At 40.7% G+C, this 20,631-nt stretch overlaps 1 protein-coding gene across 1 annotated transcript in view; it reads left to right on the forward strand.

Moving 5' to 3' along the window:
• The window catches only part of VPS41 (VPS41 subunit of HOPS complex), a 112,013-nt gene extending 107,227 nt beyond the window's left edge, over positions 1-4,786 (forward strand). Inside the window, exon 29 of the mRNA XM_058825332.1 lies at positions 1,499-4,786. Within this exon, the coding sequence (XP_058681315.1) occupies positions 1,499-1,579 (81 nt within the window). The 3' untranslated portion in view covers positions 1,580-4,786. The remainder of the gene's footprint in view (positions 1-1,498) is intronic.
• The last annotated feature ends 15,845 nt before the right edge of the window (positions 4,787-20,631 follow it).

Raw genomic sequence — 20,631 nt, forward strand, 5'->3', positions numbered from 1 at the left:
TCTGACACCTTTGCCAAAGATAAAGTGACACATTTTCTTTTCTCAGCTGTGGAGAAGGGCATGGGTCTATGAGGAATTGTATGATTACATGCATAACTTATGATTATACCACATAGTAGTATGTGACCAAGAAAAGAGTTTAAGGATACTGCAACTGAAGTTCATCCAATGTAGAAAGAAATCACTACTGTTTGAACAGTATTTTATCACTTTCTGCAATCAGAATATATAATGCAACTCTGAGACATACAGGGAATACAGTCTCTCTAATTTTTTAATTATCTTCCATTCCAGCTTTTACTTTAACTAAACATACTCAAAGATGAGAATAAAGGTATTTTCTCAAGTGAACCATATTAAATGATTCTGACCTGGAAGACAAAAATCAGTCATTTCAGAGTGAATATTTAAATATGTTTGTAATCATCCTTATGGTCAAAACAGTTTTTTCTTTGTAAGTTGTTTGGGGGGTTAGTTTGTTTGTTCAATTAACACAAAGCAAAAAATATAACTTATAGATATAACAGGATTTAAATATAGGAATGAAAGCATTCGAATGGTAACAAAATCACATAGAAAATTAAATGTAAGTCTTTGAGATTCTGTATCTATCTCTGAACATTAACATGCAGTGGAAAAATAGCTTTAGTGAATCACTTCATCTGTAAGTAAACAAAGTGCTTGTAGCCATATGGTACAGCATGGATACTTAAATATGTTAGGAAAAGCTGAAAATATTAGATCATTTGTACAAGTCCAACAACTAGTAGATATTTCTTCAATATTTACCACAAATTTTATTGTGAGAAATAATCTAAAATTTATCTAGCATTCTCAATTTTCTGCGGCAAGTGACTGATTAGGTGGGATTTTTAAATGTTACGTAGATATTATATGATATCTATTCATAGACAGTATGTATTAATAGAGGGGTGTATACATGTAAAAGAGCCAAATTTCCCCTGTTACATTGTAATATGTGGCCTTAGGTGATCCATCATGTTACTGAAATGTAAATAGTGTGTGCACAAAATGCGCACAGGGCTAAACACAGAGTAACAGTAAACACATCTTTGATGTCAAATGACAGTATTTGGGCCCTGATCTCAGTTGTTGGAAATCTGTGGAGCACTACCCAAAGACAGAGCTGTGACTAAGGCATGCAGTGGTTATTGGAGCTCACCAAGTGACTTTACTCTCACCTTTATATATGAAGATAATCAGTGATACTTTTCATTTTTGGTGTGGAGAAAGTTTGTCATTACTCCTCTGGCAGGTGGCAGTGAGTGCTGGGCTGTGCTGCCCTCTGACTCCAGAACAGCCTGTCTTACTATGTTTTTCTATATTGTCTTCCCTCACCTATCCATGACTGTTGATTGGGAACAGTCTGACTGTGAGCAGTAATGTTGAGAAGGGCATTGGCACTTTTAATTCATCTTCACACATTCTGATGTGGCTACATTTCTCTGAGAGATTCCTTTTTTCTTTTTTGATTTAGGTATCTTCTGTCCAGTTCTGCAATATATGCAGTGCCAAACACAGGGGGCCAGGAAGTGCAGTCCTGGAGATGAAGAAATAGCAGTGGCCTAGTTCTCCATGTCAGTCAGCGACACCAAATCTGTTAGGACCATAAGAGCCACTGTAATTTTCCATTTCTGTATATAATTTTGATTGTGATTCAAAAGTGGTTCCTGTAGTTTATCCTGTTTATTGAATATTTTGGGTAATGAAAAAATGTGAAAATCTTTGTCTGGTAAGTCTTCGTTATGCAATTCATATGTCATGGTTCCTTTGCTCAGCTTGTTACTTCATTCTGGAACAGAAAAAAAAAATAAAACGTGAAACAAAAAACCCATGCGATTTAGAGATTTGTGTTTGCTATCAGTTAATGTGCATTCAGTTTGGAACCACATCAGGCTTATGGTTGGATATTGTAAAGAAAAATGTAGTGCCATGAATTCAGCTCACCAGACTACTTCAGTCCTGATTTAGTCTATTTACCTTGAGACCCACAGGAGTCTGACTCCTTTCAGTGAAATTGCTTTAGAACTTGAAGTTGTGTGCCAACTCATATTTTCAGTTAACAAATTTGTTAACTGTGAATTCCATACATTGGTAATTTGCCCTTGTTACACATTCATAGTTCATTAGAAACTGGGTAATTTCTCAATTAATCTTCACAGTGTAGTAGTTTAAAGTGAGTTTTTCTCACGTTCAACTCATCCATAAACTTTATTTTTAAAGTCAGCAGTAGGTCTCTATGCTTATTTTATGTGTGGTTGAAGTGCATGGTTTCATTTAAGTGCAAGAGAAAAAAATGTATCTGACTTTTCAAAGGTAAGATCTTTAGAAGTTTCTTGTGGCATTAGCAATTTAACAACTAAGTTAAATAAGTCAACTGGATGTTAACAAAATGATATTTTTCATTTGAACTGCATTCTGTTTTGTTGATCCAAAGGAAGTGATCTTTGAGAATGTCTTCACAGTAATATAATCTGTTTATAATATATGCTGGCTAAATTGAAAATAAGCATCTTTTCCTTAAGAAAAGTAATCAGAACTCCCAAGTTATTTTTCTGGTTTTTAATAAGTTGAGTTTGAGAGCAAAAATATTTTTTTTTGCCATCAAATTAACTGTTAACTGTTTGAACAAGTTAACATGGTAACATACTAAGTTCTAAATCAATGGTATATACTGCAGTCTATCTGTAAAACTGGAAAATATGGTACCTCTAATACAACACCTTCTTCTATACCTTATTCCCATGAAAGTACACCTTAAAATAATTTCTAATGTGGAAACTTGGATTTCTAGTTTATGTATATTCATAATAATCTTTTAAAATCCTCTGGGCAATTGGTATAGCAATCTGAAGAATGATTTTGTGTTGTCCACTCTGCAGATCTGTATAATACTCGAATAAAAATTTATGTGTTTAGAAATGCTAGAATTTACTCTGCATGATTACATAGGCAAAACAATCATTAAAAGAATAGATCTTCTCAAAAGCATACTAATCTTTTGTGTTAACACAGGCAGTTGAGGAAAAAATAAAAAAACTTGCAAATTATTAATGAACATAGATTGAGTGGAGTAACAGAAGGGTAGGAGGTTTGTAGTGCAGGACATAGTCTGCATACATCAAGCTTCACCCATAAGAATTTGTGCCTGGTTTTGCAGCTTTTTGTTTTCAGCAGCTAGTACTTATTCTCAGTTATATTGTTCTTTTATCCATTCTTCACTACACTGATCAGGAAAGCTGCTTTGATTCCTAGTAAATGAAACGTTCCGGTGACCTCAAGGGTTGTTTCACCATGATGCTTGAGTTAATGCATGCCATGCATGTAAAAGTTAAAAACTTTTTTAAACCCCTCTTCCTCAGTAGCTTTAAACAGTTTTTCTATGTTCTATCTTAAGAATGCAATAAGCTGTCAGCTTACAGGAGGAAAAAGTCAACCTACTTCCATAGCTGTATATGGGAAAGTGTCCTGTAGATTAGAGTTACATGATAATTTCAAGAGCGTTTTTTTTTTTTCTTCAGCTTGGCCTTAAATTCACTAAAGCATTTATCATTCTGTGACTCAGTTTGCTAGTCTGCCATCATCAGCAATCATACTGCATTATAGCCTGGCATATTCTTTGCATTATGCAAGTAATTTTAAATCACTGTATGAAAATCTAATCAAAATCTTCACTAAATCCAAAGCTTCTTTCATTTGGGCTTCAGGGACTACCCTTTTCATGTTTCTGAAGTCTAAATTTGCTCATTAAGATTCAGCAGGATATGTGCAGACTTAACTTTGATACACTCTTCTTCCTAAGAAGCCTTTACATCATAGAAAACATCTGATATTAGAGTCTAAAATATTCAGCTACCCAAGAGCTTTTCTTCTGAAGAAGAACTTTGCCTAAGAATTAACTGTAAAATTGCAGAACATATCAGAAAAGTACAGAGTAGCACTTAATCAGTTTCAGCTGCACTTTCTTCAGATGCCAAAGCTCTTGTGCTTCTAAGGTAAACTTCAAATAAACTTAAAAGTTATTTTTTCTCTGATACATCCATTTCTGTGTGAGTTCTTGACCAATAAAGGTAACTGAAACGATTTGTGGTGGATCAAGTAAGTATAAATTGGTTTATCATATCAAAAGAGAGAAAACTATTTTGGCTTGTAAGCAGGACATCTCACCTTCCCCCATAAGAAATTATGTTGTTAACCAACCAGATAACTTAAACAGGACAAGCTGTCTTGTAGAAAGTTATTTTTATGCCTTGGGGTTTATACTGGTCTCCCAACCAGCAAAAACCATCTTGCTGTTGAAGTGACGTCTGGCAAAATAGGTTGGATTTCTGACTGACAGACACTCACTTTACAAACTATAAAAGCCACGCTAAACTTTCAAAGAGCAGAAATCTTCTATACATTTTCCTGGAAATGTATGGAGCTTTCCCCATGAGTAGAGATGATTGCTTTGCAGTTATTTTCCAGGGGTTAAGTGAAGTAATCTGTGTACATTACTGTCATTTTGGCTGTAAGTTACATTTGACTCCTAATCAATACTATTTCTTTTGGTAGCTTTACTATAGGTACCTTGATACAGGGCAGCATTATGCTGTAATCTACTAGTAGTTCTTAACTTTTAAAGTTTGTAGTAAGTAATTCTGATCAAGATTTTTATGTGTTATTTCATGTCTGTTTAATAAATAGTTCATTTTATAAATAGACCTTGATCTGCCATCCTCAGAACTTGCCAAAGTGATTTCTTTAATTTAAACTGTTGTCAAAATCCGAGCCTAAGGCAGGGCTTGTTTAAAGCTCCCGCTCATCCTGTGACAAGCTAAAGTGAGTCTTCAGATGATTTTTCACATCTGTCCTGCTTTTATTACTTTAAACCCCCAATGCTGTGTGATAGGCTTGGTGAAAATGTTGGGCTACACTGAAGATTTTGGGGGGCCCAAGAGAGTGGGGAGCTGGAGGAGCCTACTCAGCATGAGGCTATTTAGTCCTGCTGAGAACTCAGTTAAAGTGGACAGCATCATGATAAAGGTTGGCTTCTTCAAAAGGAGGAGTTTTGCAGAAGTCAACCTTTGGATCAGCGATGTATTGAATCAACTGTGTATGGCAGTTGAGCAAGAGTCTGCTGCCCACCATGACATGATTCAGTGGGTCAGTTAATGCTTCAAGAAGTTGTTCTTTAGACAAAGGTATGTTTTCTAAAGCTGCTCTACAGGAAGCCTTGAACACATTGGGTATTGTGTGTTGGAACATGAGTAAGTTCAGTTTCTGACACTGATCTTGTGCTACAGAGCAAGGGCAAAGACAAAATGAGTTGCTTCCCCATTTTTGGATGCATGTTATATTCCATATGGTATCATATTCCATACATTTTGGCTGATAATTGGGTGGAGGTTGTCAGTATTCTGTATAGAATGCACAGGTTGGTCAGCAAATTTTCATCATAGGAAAATTAATCACTTTCCATCTTAGGCTTAATGTTTATTCAGCTGGAGTCTTTTAAGCAGGCACTGTTCTTTTTTTTGCTATTGAGTAGACTACCACAGTTGTTTTCTGCTTGCTGTGTAGAGTTCCTGACTGTAATTCAAGGGAGCTGGAATTGCAAATAACCTCTTGAATAAAAACGTCACAGTGGATTTCCTGCTTCTGAAATGATGTGATTTAGCATTCAAATACTGTATGTCTGCAGTCACCTTGGAAAAACAGTGCCATCTCTGCAGGTTGGTTGCACTGGTCCTTGCCTATGCTTTGGAAAACTACTTGCAGAAAAATTCTTACCTAATGCTGAACAAGGGTGATTATCTGAATGAAGAAAAATCTCTCTGAGAAGCTAGTTTCCCATCTCCTGTTGTATAGTTCTGGCCTCTTATTCAGGCCAGGCATAACATCAGGGTTTCTTCCTCTCTGGAAAGCTTCCCTCTCAAAGACTGTATCTTTGCTAAATACTTGCTGTAAATCAACTGCTGTACTTTCAAAATAACTTAAACAAGGTTAGTAAGAAAATAAGTACCTTATTTAAAAAACGATGCTTTAATTATATACTTTTGGAATTGTCTATTCTCCTGTTTATTCCATGAAAGATAAATTTGCCTTTGGAATTAAAAATATCCATAGATTATGGTTTTTCTGTTCTTCATGACAATGTGTGCTTTTTTTTACTGTAATCAAATATTAAATTATGCAGAAAACAGGACATCTGAAGTGTCTGAGGCATCAAATGTAGAAGAGAATAGAAGTTCTAAGAGAAGTTAATGAGTCATAGTGAGAATGACCTAAATTTAGCCTTTAAAGCCTTCCATAAATGGGGATCATAATAAGTTTTTGCAGTAGAGCCAGGTCTTAGGCATTCTGGTACGTTCTGACTGCAACATTCACCCAGGAGTCTGTAATGTGAATGGACAAGGCCGCCAGTGCCATCTGCTCCTGGATTGTGCTTAGGACCAGTCATGGTGCAGGAGTCAGAAATGGGCTGAGTGGAGGCTGATACCTCTCCAGCCTGAAGGATCTGCCAGAGGTGGAGGTGTAGGAGTATAGTTAAGGGCTAGGAAGTGGCAGGAGCTGCAGAGGGCACTTGAATTGTTGGTAGGATTTTCCTGCCCTTGCTTTTACTCAGATCCCAGTAGAATTTAAATCCAGTTAGATTGATAAGGTAATGATATCTTGGTATCTGATAGCCGTAAAATCACATTTAGCAAGATGTCCACTGGATGACGTTCCAAATAGTGTTCACAAAGGATACAGATTTATCTGTTTCTCATGAAAACGATGGATGGAAGCCACAATAAATAAGTTGAGAATTTTTTAAAATTTTTTTAATTGAAATGTTCTTAAAAATGAGTAATTGTCTCACATTTTATTGTGTTGTTCTTGCAATAAAGTAGTAGCATGGGAAGGTGCAGAAGACAACAGTGTTTTTATTGTGTAGGACCCATTCAGTAGCAGCCATTTTTGCATGTGCTGGCACAAGAAACACTGAACCACTTTTCAGTGTGTCCAACTCTAGTGTGTCTCTATTGAGTCTTCATCTGGAATTTTTTCAAAATCATGAAGATCTTTAGTTAAGCAAAGTCAAAGCTGGAAAGCATTTTCCCTGTGTTTCCTTGAACATTTCAGCCAAAAATATATTTCTGGCATAACTTAGTTCTGTGCTGTGCAGACTTTCATTCTCTTTGCAGTATCAAAAGACTTTACTGTGATGGGCTAAGAGAAGTATTGTCCATTTACATTCTTTCATAATTATTCTTTCTCTCTTTTCTCCTTCTCTACACCGCTTACCACTCCTCTCTGAATATTGGAGTGGGTGCCTATTTTTTAATTGTGTAGTGATTTTCAGTCATTATCTGCAAACATGCTGTGCTGTGTGTTAAAGTATATGCTTTGTATATCCTGTGGAAGCTACCCTGTTCATCCTTAGTTCCTGGGGGATTCCATTATCTGGTGTGAAGCTAAGGAAAACATTTTCCTTCAGAGGCAAACTTTCCAGGACAACATTTTCAGTGGTGCAAAGAGAATCACTGAGATAGGAAGGGACTTTTCAGATCATCTAATCCAATTCCCCTGCTCCAGCACTGCTTGCTCCATCACCTTCCCAGGGATTGATTGAGTCTAACAAGCCTGTGGTTTTCCTGATCCTACTTCTTGCTCTCTAAAGTTAATTATATGGTTAAAATGAGAACTAGAACTTTGAAGAGTAAGATTTACTTTTTTCCAGTCTTCAAAAACCTCTTCTGATTGACATGGTCTTTCAAAGATAATCAAAAACATCTTTTTCATGCTGTGGGCTTTGTGCCTTGGTGTTTCATAGTGTTGCAGTCACACCAGAAGTGAAGCCAGTATAAACTACTGTTGGGCTAAATCATGTTCCCCAGCCAAAGAGGAGATACCTCTAAATGCTTGGCTTGGGCAGAAGTATTATTCACAGAAGCACCACTGAATTCCTTAGCAGTGGTAAAAATGCAGCAGCCACTGCTCTCTTGGTCCAAGAGCGGCCACATGGCTGGGACCACGCGGCGGAGATCGGAGTGGCGGGGCAGCAACACGCAGCCACAGCTATTTTGGCATGGCTTGCAATTGTCTTTTATTCCTTAGCCACTTTTAGCCAGCCATACTGTGAACAGAAGGGTAAATGTGGCAGCAGCAGCTCTTCCATTTTGGCACTCCACATGGAGAGGTGCTGAGTGGAGCCGGTGGCCAGCACAGCCCGCTTGGTACCAGCAGGGACCACATGACCAGCAGTGAGAGGCATGGCAAGCAATTCCCTGGACAGGATCAATCTTTCAGTGTTGCAGAACTCTGTAACATCTTTTCAATTAACAGAACATGAGAACAAATGAACCTACGTACACCAGTTGTCTCCCGAGTCAGAGAAAACGTGAAGACACATGAGGAGAACTATATGGCGATACTAAGATCAGTGCAAAAGGAGGGAAGGGGACAAGGAAGTGCTCTGAGTGTCGGAGCTGAGATTCTTATTGTGATAGATGAGTAATGCGATGATTGACTCTCACAATTACCAACAAATAGCATGTGTATAGGTTAAGAAAAGTTTTATAGATTTATAGTTATGTTTTACCCCCTTGCATTGTTACCAAGAGACAGCTGAGGTTGGGACATCTGGGAGGGTCAGTCACTATGGCAACACCTGACCTCCAGTCAGGATTTGAGGAAGAGATCTCCACCACTGGACAGCGAAGAAGGGTCAATGGACAGAACTTTGGGAGGGGTTAAGAGGTTAAATGGTTAAAAGGTGAAACCTTCGTTATGTGGGTGAGCACATGGTGGGGAAAATCCTTTGCTCCCGCACAACAGCATTTTCTCTATTCAGTCTTCTGCTGTATTTGGGATAAGGTTTAATAAGCCATTCTAAAATTATGAAAAGTGAGTAGCCATTTATCACAGTTTTGGGGTACTCATCCTGGATAAACATCTTGCCCCAGTGGTGCTAGGAAGTTTCTAAAAGTGGCACACCCCGGCCACAAATTTGGCGGACTCTATTGGACAATCCCAGGACCAGCGGTTGTTGCAGGCTGAAGCCCGGAGGCCACAGGAGGCTGGATAAAGTGATGAAGAGGGGTGAGTACTATTTTTTGGCCAGACAATTACTCCGTACTTCCAATATAGGAAAGCAAACTCCATGCCATACTATACTAGGCCTGTCCTGGTCCATAGGAGTTTTAGGATATTGGGTGGTTGGAGGGAAGGGCAGGATATGTGGTGAGGAGGAAAGCGGGGATTTTCCCCCATGGCCGGCGGGACACGTGAGGTAGAAGGGTTTGTGAAGGGTTTTGTAGCACTGAGGCAGCGGCGGGTTTGGGGGTGGCATGGCCAGCACTGTAGTGTTCCGGGCTGGCTGAGTGGCAGTGTCCAGCGGCGGTTTCGGGGGAAGCACCGGCGGGCCAGGCATCAGTGGCACCAGTGGTGGCTGAGCTCAGGCGGGGGCGGCTCTTGGGTGCAACCAGCTCCATGGATCCCAGAGCCAGCCAAGATCGGGCTAGAAACGGGACAACCACTGAGAGGTTTGCTGCAGTGGGGTTACCCCACAGTAGGTGTAGCACTTCATGTGCCACAGGGAGCTGGGACAGAGCGAGCCAAGCTGGAACGGGACGGGGATGGAAGCCCCTGGACTATAGGGGTTTTTTTTCAGAGGAGAGGTAAAGCTTTTTTCCTAGTTTTTTCTCTCTCTTCCCCTTTTTTTCTCCCTTTTTCCTCTCTGTCTCTCTCTCTCTTCCCTTTTCTTCTCCTTCCTCCTTTCCTGGTTTCTTTTTTTCCCCTTTCCCTCGCCCTTCTTGGGGAGGCAGGCCTTGCTGGGAGAGTGTGTAGTTGGCTGATTGGGGAGGCAAGCTCTGTCAAAAGGGCCTGTGGTTGCAAAAGTGGGCTCTGTCAGAGGAAGACCTGGTCAAGATGGGATCATGGGTGAGTAGCTAATCCCCAAAGGAAGAAGGAGAGATTGAAGAGGAACCAATGGGCATACCCCCAGATAATCCACTGGGAAGGAAGCTAGCCCGGTAGAAATATGACCCCAGCACCAGAGATAAGGATGAGAGCAAAATGGTTCAGTACTGCGTGTTGGAATGGACCAGAAAGGAAATTAGGAGTGTTCACGTATACTGGCCAAGATATGGGTCAGAAGAGGAATGGATATGCCAATCATTAAACATGTATGTAAGAGCTAAGAAACCATTCAATCAGGAAGAGAGTGACTATGCTGCTTGCTGAGAAGGTGAGCGTGTTTAAGGTAGCAGTACATACAGAGTGGGACCTGTTATACCACTTACCCCTGCCACATCCAGTTGCTCCAACTGCACCTCCCCTGCCCTCTGATAGGCCTAGCCAGGAGCAGGGTAGCACAGAGAGAGGAAAGCAGATCAGAGGGTGGGAGCCAAGCATTGGGACTGTACCCCCTGAGGAAAGTACCCCTGTAACCATACTCTTAATTCCTCTGACGTGAGAATGCTTAAAAAGGAATTTAAAAGACTATTAGAAGACCCCATTGGATTAGTGGAGCAGTGAGACCAGTTTCTGGGGCCCAATATTTACACATGGGAAGAAATGCAATCAATAATGACCATGTTGTTCCCACCAGAGGAAGGACAAATGATCCAGGCAGCTCGGATACGGGAAAGGGACCATGTGCAAGGACCTCCTGGGGATCTGAAAATGCCCACACTGTGCCCCACCTGGGACCGCAACAGCACTGGGGGGAGGCAAGACATGGAGGAATATAGAACAAGGATTATAAGAGGTATCAAAGAGGCAGTCCCATGTAATCCAAATGCCTCTAAGGGTTTTGACGAGCAGCAAAAGAGGGAAAAAACCCCAACAGAGTGGTTAGAAAGGTTGAGGAAAAATATGAGGCAGTATTCGGAGTTGACCCTGACGGAGTGACCAGACAGATCTTACTAAAGATAAATTCTGTCACTCACGCCTGGCCAGATATAGGGAGAAAGTTAGAAAAGTTAGATGGTTGGCAAGAAAGGAGGTTAGAGGATCTTTTAAGGGAAGCACAGAAGGTGTATGTAAAGAGAGATGAAGAGAAGGCCAAGGCAAAAGCCAAGTAATGGTAACTGCCATTAGGGAAGGAAATGAGCACATAAAGAACTACCCAGGTAAGGGAGGGAGATTCTGGGTATGGGAAGATGGAGGAGGGATGCAGCTCCTTGGGACTGGGCACAAAAGGGAGAGTTTGGGAAACAGGGAAATGAAGGACCAGTTTGCTTTACTGTAAAAGAATGGATATAGCAGAAAAAATTGCCCCCAGCGGGAAAAGGACCTGAGGGTCTATAAGACTGAGCAAAAAGGGGAAGCAGAAGATGAGGGGTGTCAGGGCCTCTATCTCCTGGGCCCAGAATATCATCAGGAGCCCTTGATAACTTTAAAAATAGGCCCCTAGGAGGAAGAATTTGAATTCCTAGTAGACATGGGGGCTGAAAGAACTTATGTTTGTAGAATCCCAAACAGGTGCAAAAAGGGTCAAGATACCATACAAGTAGTAGGTGCAAAAGGGGAAGGGTTCAAGGTCTCAGTTATAAAGGAAGTAATGTTTGAAGGGGCAAATCAAGTAGGAATTGGGGATGTTCTATTAGTTTCAGAAGCAGGGTGCAATCTATTAGGGATTTACAGGTGAAGTTAGACATTGGAGTACTCCCAGAGGAAGAAAAAGTGGCAGTTAAGCTTCTCTAATTACGAGAAGAGGAATGAGAGCAGAATTCATGAGATAGTGTGGGCAAAACTGAAAAATCTAGGTAAATTGAACATGAAACCTATACTAATGAAAATAGTTGATGACAGCAATCCAGTCCAGGTACGACAATATCCACTCTCCCTGGAGGGGAAACAAGGACTATGGCCAGTTATCCAGCACCTACTCAAAGAGAGGACCTTAGAACCATGTATGTCCCCCCCATAATACACCCTTATTACCAGTAAAGAAGTCAGATGGGACTTACAGGCTTGTCTAAGATTTGAGAGAAGTGAACAAGTGAACAGTGAATCAGTACCCAATAGTGCCTAACCTCTATACACCACCGAGTAATATCCCCCCATCACACCAGTGGTTCAGTGTGACAGACCTAAAATTTGCTTTTTGGGCATGTCCACTGGCAGGGGGAAGTAGGGATATATTTGCCTTTGAATGGGAGGACCCCGATTTCAGGAGGAAGAAACAGCTTCAGTGGACTAGATTACCCCAAGGGTTTTCCGAATCCCCAAACCTATTTGGTCAAGCCTTGGGAGAAGTACTATAGTCCCTCTCCATCAAAAAAGATAAAGCTCATCCAATATGTACATGATTTGCTTCTCTCAGGAGGGGAAGAAAACGAAGTTCGGGAATCCACCATAGCATTGTTAACTCTTCTGGGGAACCAAGGACTTTGAGTATCAAAAGGCAATCACCAATTTGTAGGGAGGGAAGTGAAATACCTAGGACGTGATTCATCAAGACAGCGGGTGGCTGAACCCTGAGAGAATAGCAGGGAAAGCCTCTCTCCCATGGCCAAAAACTAAGAGGGAAGTTAGAAGGTTTCAAGGCTTGTTGGGATATTGTAGACTATGGATTGAGGGATACATGCAGGCCATCAAGTTCTTGTATGAGAAGCTAGTAGAAGAAGAGATTAGGTGGGAGTAAGACGATGAACAAATGTTTGAAGTTTAAAGCAAAAATTAGTCAGTGTACCAGCACTGAGTCTTCCTCCAATAGACAAACCTTTTTATCTGTTTGTAGATGCACAAAGAGGGGTAGTTCATGGGGTACTAGCCCAGGACTGGGGAGGATCCATGAAACCAGTGGTCTATTTACCTAAACTACTAGATCCTGTCAGCCGGGGATGGCCAACCTGCATTCAGGCAGTGGCAGCAACTGCCGTACTTGTAAAGGAAAGCAAAAAATTAACCTTTGGGGGAAAATTGAAAGGATATGCTCCTCACTCAGTTAGAAGTATCCTAAGGCTGAGAAGTGACTCACTGATTCCTGAGTGCTAAAATATGAAGCCATCTTAATAAATAGTGATTTAGAGCTGATTGTGAGTAACCAACTCAACCCTGCCCGGTTTTTGTATGGAGAACAAGATGAGGAATTAATACATAATTGCCTAGAAGTTATAAACTATCAAACTAGAGTAAGAGAAGACCAAACAGATCAACCACTCCAAGGAGGGAAACAATTGTACATTGATGGACCTTCAAGGGTAATCCATGGGCACCGGGTATTGGGGTACACTATAGTGGATGATGGGTTAGTGGCCATAGAAAAGGGAAAGTTACCTTCCAACTGGTCAGCCCAAGCATGTGAGTTATATGCCCTAAAATGAGCTCTGGAAATATTAGCACAGAAAAGGGGAGCAATATATACAGACTCAAAATATGCTTTTGGCACAGTGCTTACCTTTGGAAAAATTTGGGAAGAGAGTGGGCTATTAAATTCAAGGGAAAGGGACTGATTCACAAAGAACTTATTTTAGAAGTGTTAGAAACCTTACATTTACCAGAGGAAGTGGCAATAGTATATGTTAAAGGGCATCAAAAAGAGGCGACTCAAGAGGTGCAAGGCAACAATTTAGTGGATTTCAAAGCTAAAAATGCAGCTGAATCAGGGACAGAAAAACTAATGATGTTGTTAGTCCCCATGGGAGAAATACAAGAAGTCTCAGTGTTTAGTGGGGCAGAAGAGGATGAACTCCTCAAAATAGGAGCCAAGAAAAATAAAGAAGGGAAGTGGAGATTAGCAGATGGGAGGTAAATGTAATAAACCCCTTGCCAAGAAAATGCTGTAAGGCATAGATGGAACAACACATTGGGGTACACAAGCACCAGGTGATCAATTTCTAAGGGACTGGGGCTGCATAGGAATTTTTGGGATAGCTAAGCAGGTGACTGAACGGTGTGTGGTATGTCTACAAGTAAATAAGAAGGTCATGAGGAAAACACCCAGGGAAGGGCAAGAACTAGGCTTAAGATCTTTCAAAACATCCAAGTAGACTTTACTGAGCTTCCCCAGGTACCATGGTGGAAGGTTTTGCTAGTGACAGTAGATCACTTGACTCATTGGGTAGAGGCAGTACCAACCCACTGTGAAAGCCAATGCCAATGTTGTGAGTAAAACACTCCTAGAATCAATCATTCCCTGATATGGGATGATAAACAGGATTGATTCATACTGGGAAATCCATTCCACATCGAAGATATTGCAATAAGTGGTTCAAGCCCTGGGAATGAAATAGGAGTTACACACTCCATGGCATCCATAGAGTTCCAGTCATGTGGAGAGAATTAATCAAACTCTTAAAAGAGCTCTAGTTAAGCTAATGATTGAACCCCAAATGTCATGGATTAAATGTCTCCCTTTGGCCTTATTGAGAATTAGTACCCAACCCTGGTCAGATTTGGGGGTGTCACCCCATGAGATGTTGTTTGGGTTACCCTTCTTGACCTCACCCCAGAAGGTTGCCACCTGTGAGGAAGGGGAAGGCAATGCCAAGAAATATGTCTATAGCATGAACCTTAGAAGGGCTAAGACATAAAGGGACAATTCCTCAAACTGCTGCCCTGGATTTCAGAATCCATAATATTAACCCTGGGGATTGGGTGATAATCAGGTTGTGGAGAGATCAGCCTCTAACTCCTGAGTGAGAAGGTCCCTTTCAGGTGCTGCTCACCCCCAAATCAGCTGTGTGAACTGCAGAGCGGGGATGGACTCATGCCAATAGAGTTAAAGGCCCAGTGGAAGAACCCAAAGAATGGACTATAACATCCAGGCCGGGTGAAACGAGATTGACTCTCAAGCAGAGACCAAGAGAAAACCAGGAAAATAACAAGACACCCAAAAAGTAGAATCAAGCTTTCACCAACCAGCCCAAGAACTGATGGGTTTTTGTTTGTTTGTTTATTTGTTTGTATGTTTTAATGAAGAAGAATTATGAGCATCTGTTGAGGGGAAGTACACAAGGGACTGTAAGAGGTAGTGGGACAGCATCCTTAAGAACCGCAAGTAAAATAAGGCAAAAGAAGGAGGGCAAGACCAGTTTGGCCCCTTTGTTCACTATCAAGAAGGCTCCATAGCCCTGCTGCAGGTAGCAACCCCGTAGGCATGGTAAGGTAGGGACAAAAAGCCATGCCAGACCTCTGTAATTCCCCAAATATCTTTGAATAAAAAAGGGACAGGAGGGCAAGACTGAGTTGGCCTCTGTACTGACCTTTAAGACACCTCCTATGGGCAGCAACCCCATAGGCAAGATAGATGGGGATAAAAGCCATATTGGATCTCTAATGTCCTTTGTGGGATCTCAGCACCTCAGGATGGAGGTGCAGAGTGGCCGAGAACACCCTTGGGGGGCTCAGGAGTCCTGGAATGTTGCCAGAAGTGTCTGGTGGCTGGACTTTGATCCGACACAGGAAATGACACCTGTATGAGGACTGGGAGGAATTCACGGGGTGAATGGTGAAGGGATAAGTTAGTTAGAGTGTAAAACACAGGGTTTAGGATTTTGGTACAGGGGGGTCTAAAGAAGTAAGATGGAGGAATTGGGGCGTGTCCTGTTCTTCTTCTTCTTCTTCTTGGCCTCCATCTTCTGTGGTGATGGTGGCACTTTGGGATTGGTTATTACTAGAAGTGCACCGGTTAATAAGGGTAGAAGGTATTGGGGAAAAATGATAAATATTGTATACGTAACTTCGGGTATAAAGATAAGTGACCGCCCGGGGGCTTGTGGTGTGTGCCCATGGCTGACTTGCTGTGCAGACCTATGTCGGGCTGAAAGAAAATCTTTTAGATAAACAATTAATAAACACCGAGACCGAGACAAGATCAGGAGTCTCTCCTCATCCTTTGAAGGGCCGGGCTCTTCAAGGCCATCCCTGGGCCTTTCCAGGCCACCTAAACAGCCGGGAGAAACAGAAAACTTACAAGTGGCGTCCCTGAGATATCTCCGGTCATAAATCAGCAAAGAGAAACAGTGAAAGCTACAGTCCTTCTGTTCATTCTGGATAAGGGTGTCTAGGGAAATTTTTGTTTCTTTTTCCTTTGGTTCCCTCTGTCCTTGCCCACATCAACAGATGCTAGTATGACTCATTGAGATAAATTGTTCAAGCCAAATAATCTGTAGAAAAGGAAAAGGGGGAATTATGATAGATGAGCATTGTGATGATTGACTCTCACAATTAACAGACGAATATCATGTATGTAGGTTAAGAAAAGTTTTATAGATTTATAGTTATGTTTTACCCCCTTGCATTGTTATCAAGGAACACCCGGGGCTGGGACATTTGGGAGGGTTGGACTGTCACTATGGCAACACCTGACCTCCAATCAGGATTTGAGGAAGAGATCTCCACCACTGGACAACGAAGAAGGGTCAATGGACAGAACTTTGGGAGGGGCTAAAGGGTTAAAAGGGAAAAACCTCCATTGTGTGGGTGAGCACAGGGTGAGGAAAATCCTTTGCTCCCGGCACCATAACACTTTCTCTATTCAGTCTTCTGTTGTATTTTGGATAAGGTTTAATAAACCTTTCTAAAATTATGAAAAGTGAGTAGCCATTTCTCACATTCTGCAAGCCATAGTGAGGATATAATACAACAAACTGTTTCCCTGCAATTCATGAAGTGCATGAAGGGATGCAGCATTTCCCCACAGCCCAGGAAAAAAGGCAAAGCTGTGATCAGGTGGGAGGCTTGAACAGAGAGAGAGAACCCTTGCTTCTAGAGAAAGAAGAAGACCCTTGCTTTTATACTAGAACAGCTCATCCTTATAAACAAAACCCCATTGTGAGAAACACACCTTTCTATTTAAAATTTTTATGAAAGTTTATTAAGGCATAAAAGGGATAAAATCCAGTGCTGGGGTGCTTGGCTATTTGCCAAAAGCGCCCTGTTAACTTAAACCATGTTCCTGTATACTGTTACATTACAGGGGGTACATGCATATTCATAAGGGTTTATACATATTCAACCATTCTTTTGAATTTAGATGTTCTTTTGCTTTGTTTTAACCTTTGACTTGTCTTCATGCCATCTTGTAGATTAAATTAATACATTTTATTTCTTCTTGTAGTTCCATCCTGTTGTATTTTCACAACCTGATATTGAGGGTTAATTTTTTTTTTTTTTTTGGTGCTCTGGTTTCTGTTATCCTGTCTTTCAGATAGTCCCCAAATGTGGGAAATCACCTTATTATTTTACACCATTTTCTGAGTTAGTTACATGAAAAAGCATTTCAGCATTTCACAGTGTCTATTATGCTATGGTCTAAAATTGTATATATTACACTAATATTTATAAAAGCTATATGGTGCATACATAAACTGACATTATTATATAATATACATTATATTATATAATAACATACATTATTATCTCAAAAGTATCCACAGTAACTTGCCAGGACATGATCATATGAGATTATACTATATCAAAAGCAGTAATTAAAAATTGTACTATATCAGAATTTTTGTAATCAATAATCACTTGCAAAACAAAAGTCAATACATAAATGCAAAAGCCAATAACAATATTTGTTTTTTGTAACACCATGAACTAAATGGCCCACGAAAAAAAGCAGTTGTGGGAAGACTGCCCATGGGAGAAACTTCACATTGCAGCAGATTTGGGCAGGACTTCTACTTGTGAAAATTAGAACCACATTGGAAAAGTTCACAGAGAGCTGTCTCCCCTGGGAACCACCCCATGGCATAGCAAAAGAGACTCTCCTCCCTACGTGAACTAAAGAAGAATTTTTAGAAATAACCAACTGACTAAAAACCCCATGTTTTTGTCTCCCTGCACTGTTGGTGGGAAAGAAAGAAGGGCTGGGGATGGGGGAAGGAAATGAAAATGAAAAGTTTGAGTTCTCATCCTCTTTTAATTCTGTTTATAATTTTTTCTGTATGCCTTTTAAAGTTTTGAGCTTGTTTTGCCCCTAAAATGTTTTTCTCCTAATCCTTATCTCCCCCCATGAACTTTTTAATTGTTCTTTCCCCTCCTCTGCTCAACTATAGCACTGACATTTGGCCAGCATCAACTCCCAACAGGGATGGATCCCAGCAAATGAAATCCAAAACTGGTCACTAATTTCTGGTGTGATTCATTCTTATAATTTGATCCTGGTGTACTGCAAAATTCTGTATATCTTTGAAGGGAGGAGGGGGGAAAGAAAAGCAAATCTAAAACAAAAAAATTTCTAGTTCCCTTTTTATCTATTGTGATGATGGCATTATTATCTCAAGAGTATCCACAGTAACTTGCCAGGGCATGATCATATGAGAAATAACCTAAAAGGAGTTTGAAATGTTGAACACTTAGGTCTGAGACTTCTGAATATTCCCAGTAGATGCAGCATGAAAATTAGAAAGGCAAAGTCCCAAAAGATTCTCAAGAAAACAGTGTTGCAAAAAGGGATTCTGTGATTATAAGGTGATGTTTTCCACCTAAGCTGGTATGGAATTAAGTTTCTGTCACTGAAATAACTTAAAGGTGTTCTAAATCAAAAACTAGCAAGGAACTTTGTTATTCTTTACCCAGAAGATTCAAAGAGTGAAGCTGCAAAATCTCCATAAAGCAAACAGACAAATTTTGATAAATTTCACACAGGGAATATTAAAAAAACAAACAAAAACCCCTAAAATCTGTAATTTGGTAATATAAGATACAGAGTAAAATGTAATGTGTTCATAGAAGTGCTGTATGGAAGGGATTTCTGAATATCATCTAGTTCAGGCTTGAGGCTTTGTTGAGAAGGAGGTATCACAAAAACACCATGGGACCAACATTAAAATTATGATATTTATATTATATTAAAACAGAAGTTTTAAAAAAGAACACATAGATACATCTCTTTTATATCTTGCATTGGGGAAAAGTGAGTGTGGATAATGAAGTTATGCCTCCCATCAATCTAAGTTTCTCGGACTTGATGAACCTGTCAGTAACTAATTCAGATGATATAATTTTTTTACATTTGAAAAAAATCTAAAAGCTCATGCTAAAATCCTTCAACAAGATTTTAAAAAATCAAGGACCTGAAGGCAAGACGTGATGCATTGTGAGTAACTTTGGTGATGATACCAAACTGGGAAGTGCTGCTGACTCTCCCATGGGATAAGAGGCTTTGCCTTGCAGAGGGACCTGGATTGATTGGAGTATTGAGCAGTCACCAGTGACATGAAGCTGAGCAAGACCAAGCAAATGCTGGATTCTGCACCTGGATGGAATAATTGCAGGCACAAGTCTGAAGTGGGAGAGGAATAGCTGGAGAGCAGCCCTGCAGAAGGGGGTTTGGGGGTGCTGGTTGGCAGGAAGATCAATGGGATCAGCAGTGTGTGTGCCCTGGCAGCCAAGGGAGCAAACCTCATCCTGGGGTGCATCAAACACAGCATCAGCAGCCAGCCAAGAGAGGTGATTATCCCACTGAATTCAGCGCTGGTGCAGCCTCACCTCGAGCACTGGGTGCAGTGCTGGGCCCCACTATTTAAAAAGGATGTGACGGTCCTTGAGCATGTGCTGAGAAGGGCACCAAAGCAGGGGAAGGGGCTGGCAGGAATGTGCTCTGGGGAGCACTGAGGGCACTGGGCTTGTCTGGTTTGGAGAGGAGGAGGAGGCTGAGGGGTGACCTCACTGCTCCCTACAGCTTCCTGAGGAGGAGAAGTAGAGAGGGAGATACTGAGATCTTCTCCCTGGTACACAGTGCCAGAACATGCAGGAATAATTCAAACTGTCTCTCATGTGAAATTTGGACTTGACATAAGGAAACACTTCTTTACCCAGAGGGTGGCCAAAACATGGGGCCTTACTGGAGAGGTGGTCAAGGTCTCCCCCAGCCATGTCTGTCAGTGTTGAAGAGGCATTTGGACAGAGCCTTTAAAGCCATGCTTTAACTTTGTTCAGCCCTGAAATGGTCTGGCAGTCAGACTAGATGGTCATTATATCTGTACTGTTCTATTCTATTCTATTCTATTCTATTCTATTCTATTCTATTCTATTCTATTCCCTGTGCTTAGCATAAGTTGAATAATGAGACTGTTATAGATGACAGAAGTTTTCTGCTCCAAAATCGCTTGAAATAACATAATACAGGCTAGTATGTTGACTAGAAATCCAGAATCTTCTTTTAGATATTTCCAAGCTGCATCCTACAGGTTCCTTGAAGGTCTACATATAAGGTCCAATAGATCACATTATTAAAACTTACACAGAGCATGTGAATGTCTTTCATCTTTTTTGCCTCTCATATGATACAGAGGTTTGTTCCAGAAAAGGTTAAGCTGTGCAGCTGAAATTGCTGTGGGCACAAGACAGCTACAGTATTTAGTTCCTCAAACTATAGCCCTTTTTTTTTTCGCTTGCGTTTATCTCCACTACTACTTCACACAAATAATGTGCAGCTAACTTGAAGACAAACTTCATAATCAAAAGAGCAATTAATCTGGGATTATAATGGCTCCATTTAAAGTTGCATTCATGGCTCTTCTCTTCTGATATGCGCTCATCAGGTACAGTCACTTTTCCCGTGGTCCCTGTAATGAAAGACTGTTTGGGGTTAATGAATCAGAGGAAATATTTTTCCATTCAAATTTTTTCTAAGGTAGCAGATCTATTTTGATGTTGATTTGAAGTCAGTTAAAATGCTTTGAA

Source organism: Ammospiza caudacuta, chromosome 1, assembly GCF_027887145.1.
Source record: "Ammospiza caudacuta isolate bAmmCau1 chromosome 1, bAmmCau1.pri, whole genome shotgun sequence".
In the NCBI taxonomy this organism is placed as follows: domain Eukaryota; kingdom Metazoa; phylum Chordata; class Aves; order Passeriformes; family Passerellidae; genus Ammospiza; species Ammospiza caudacuta.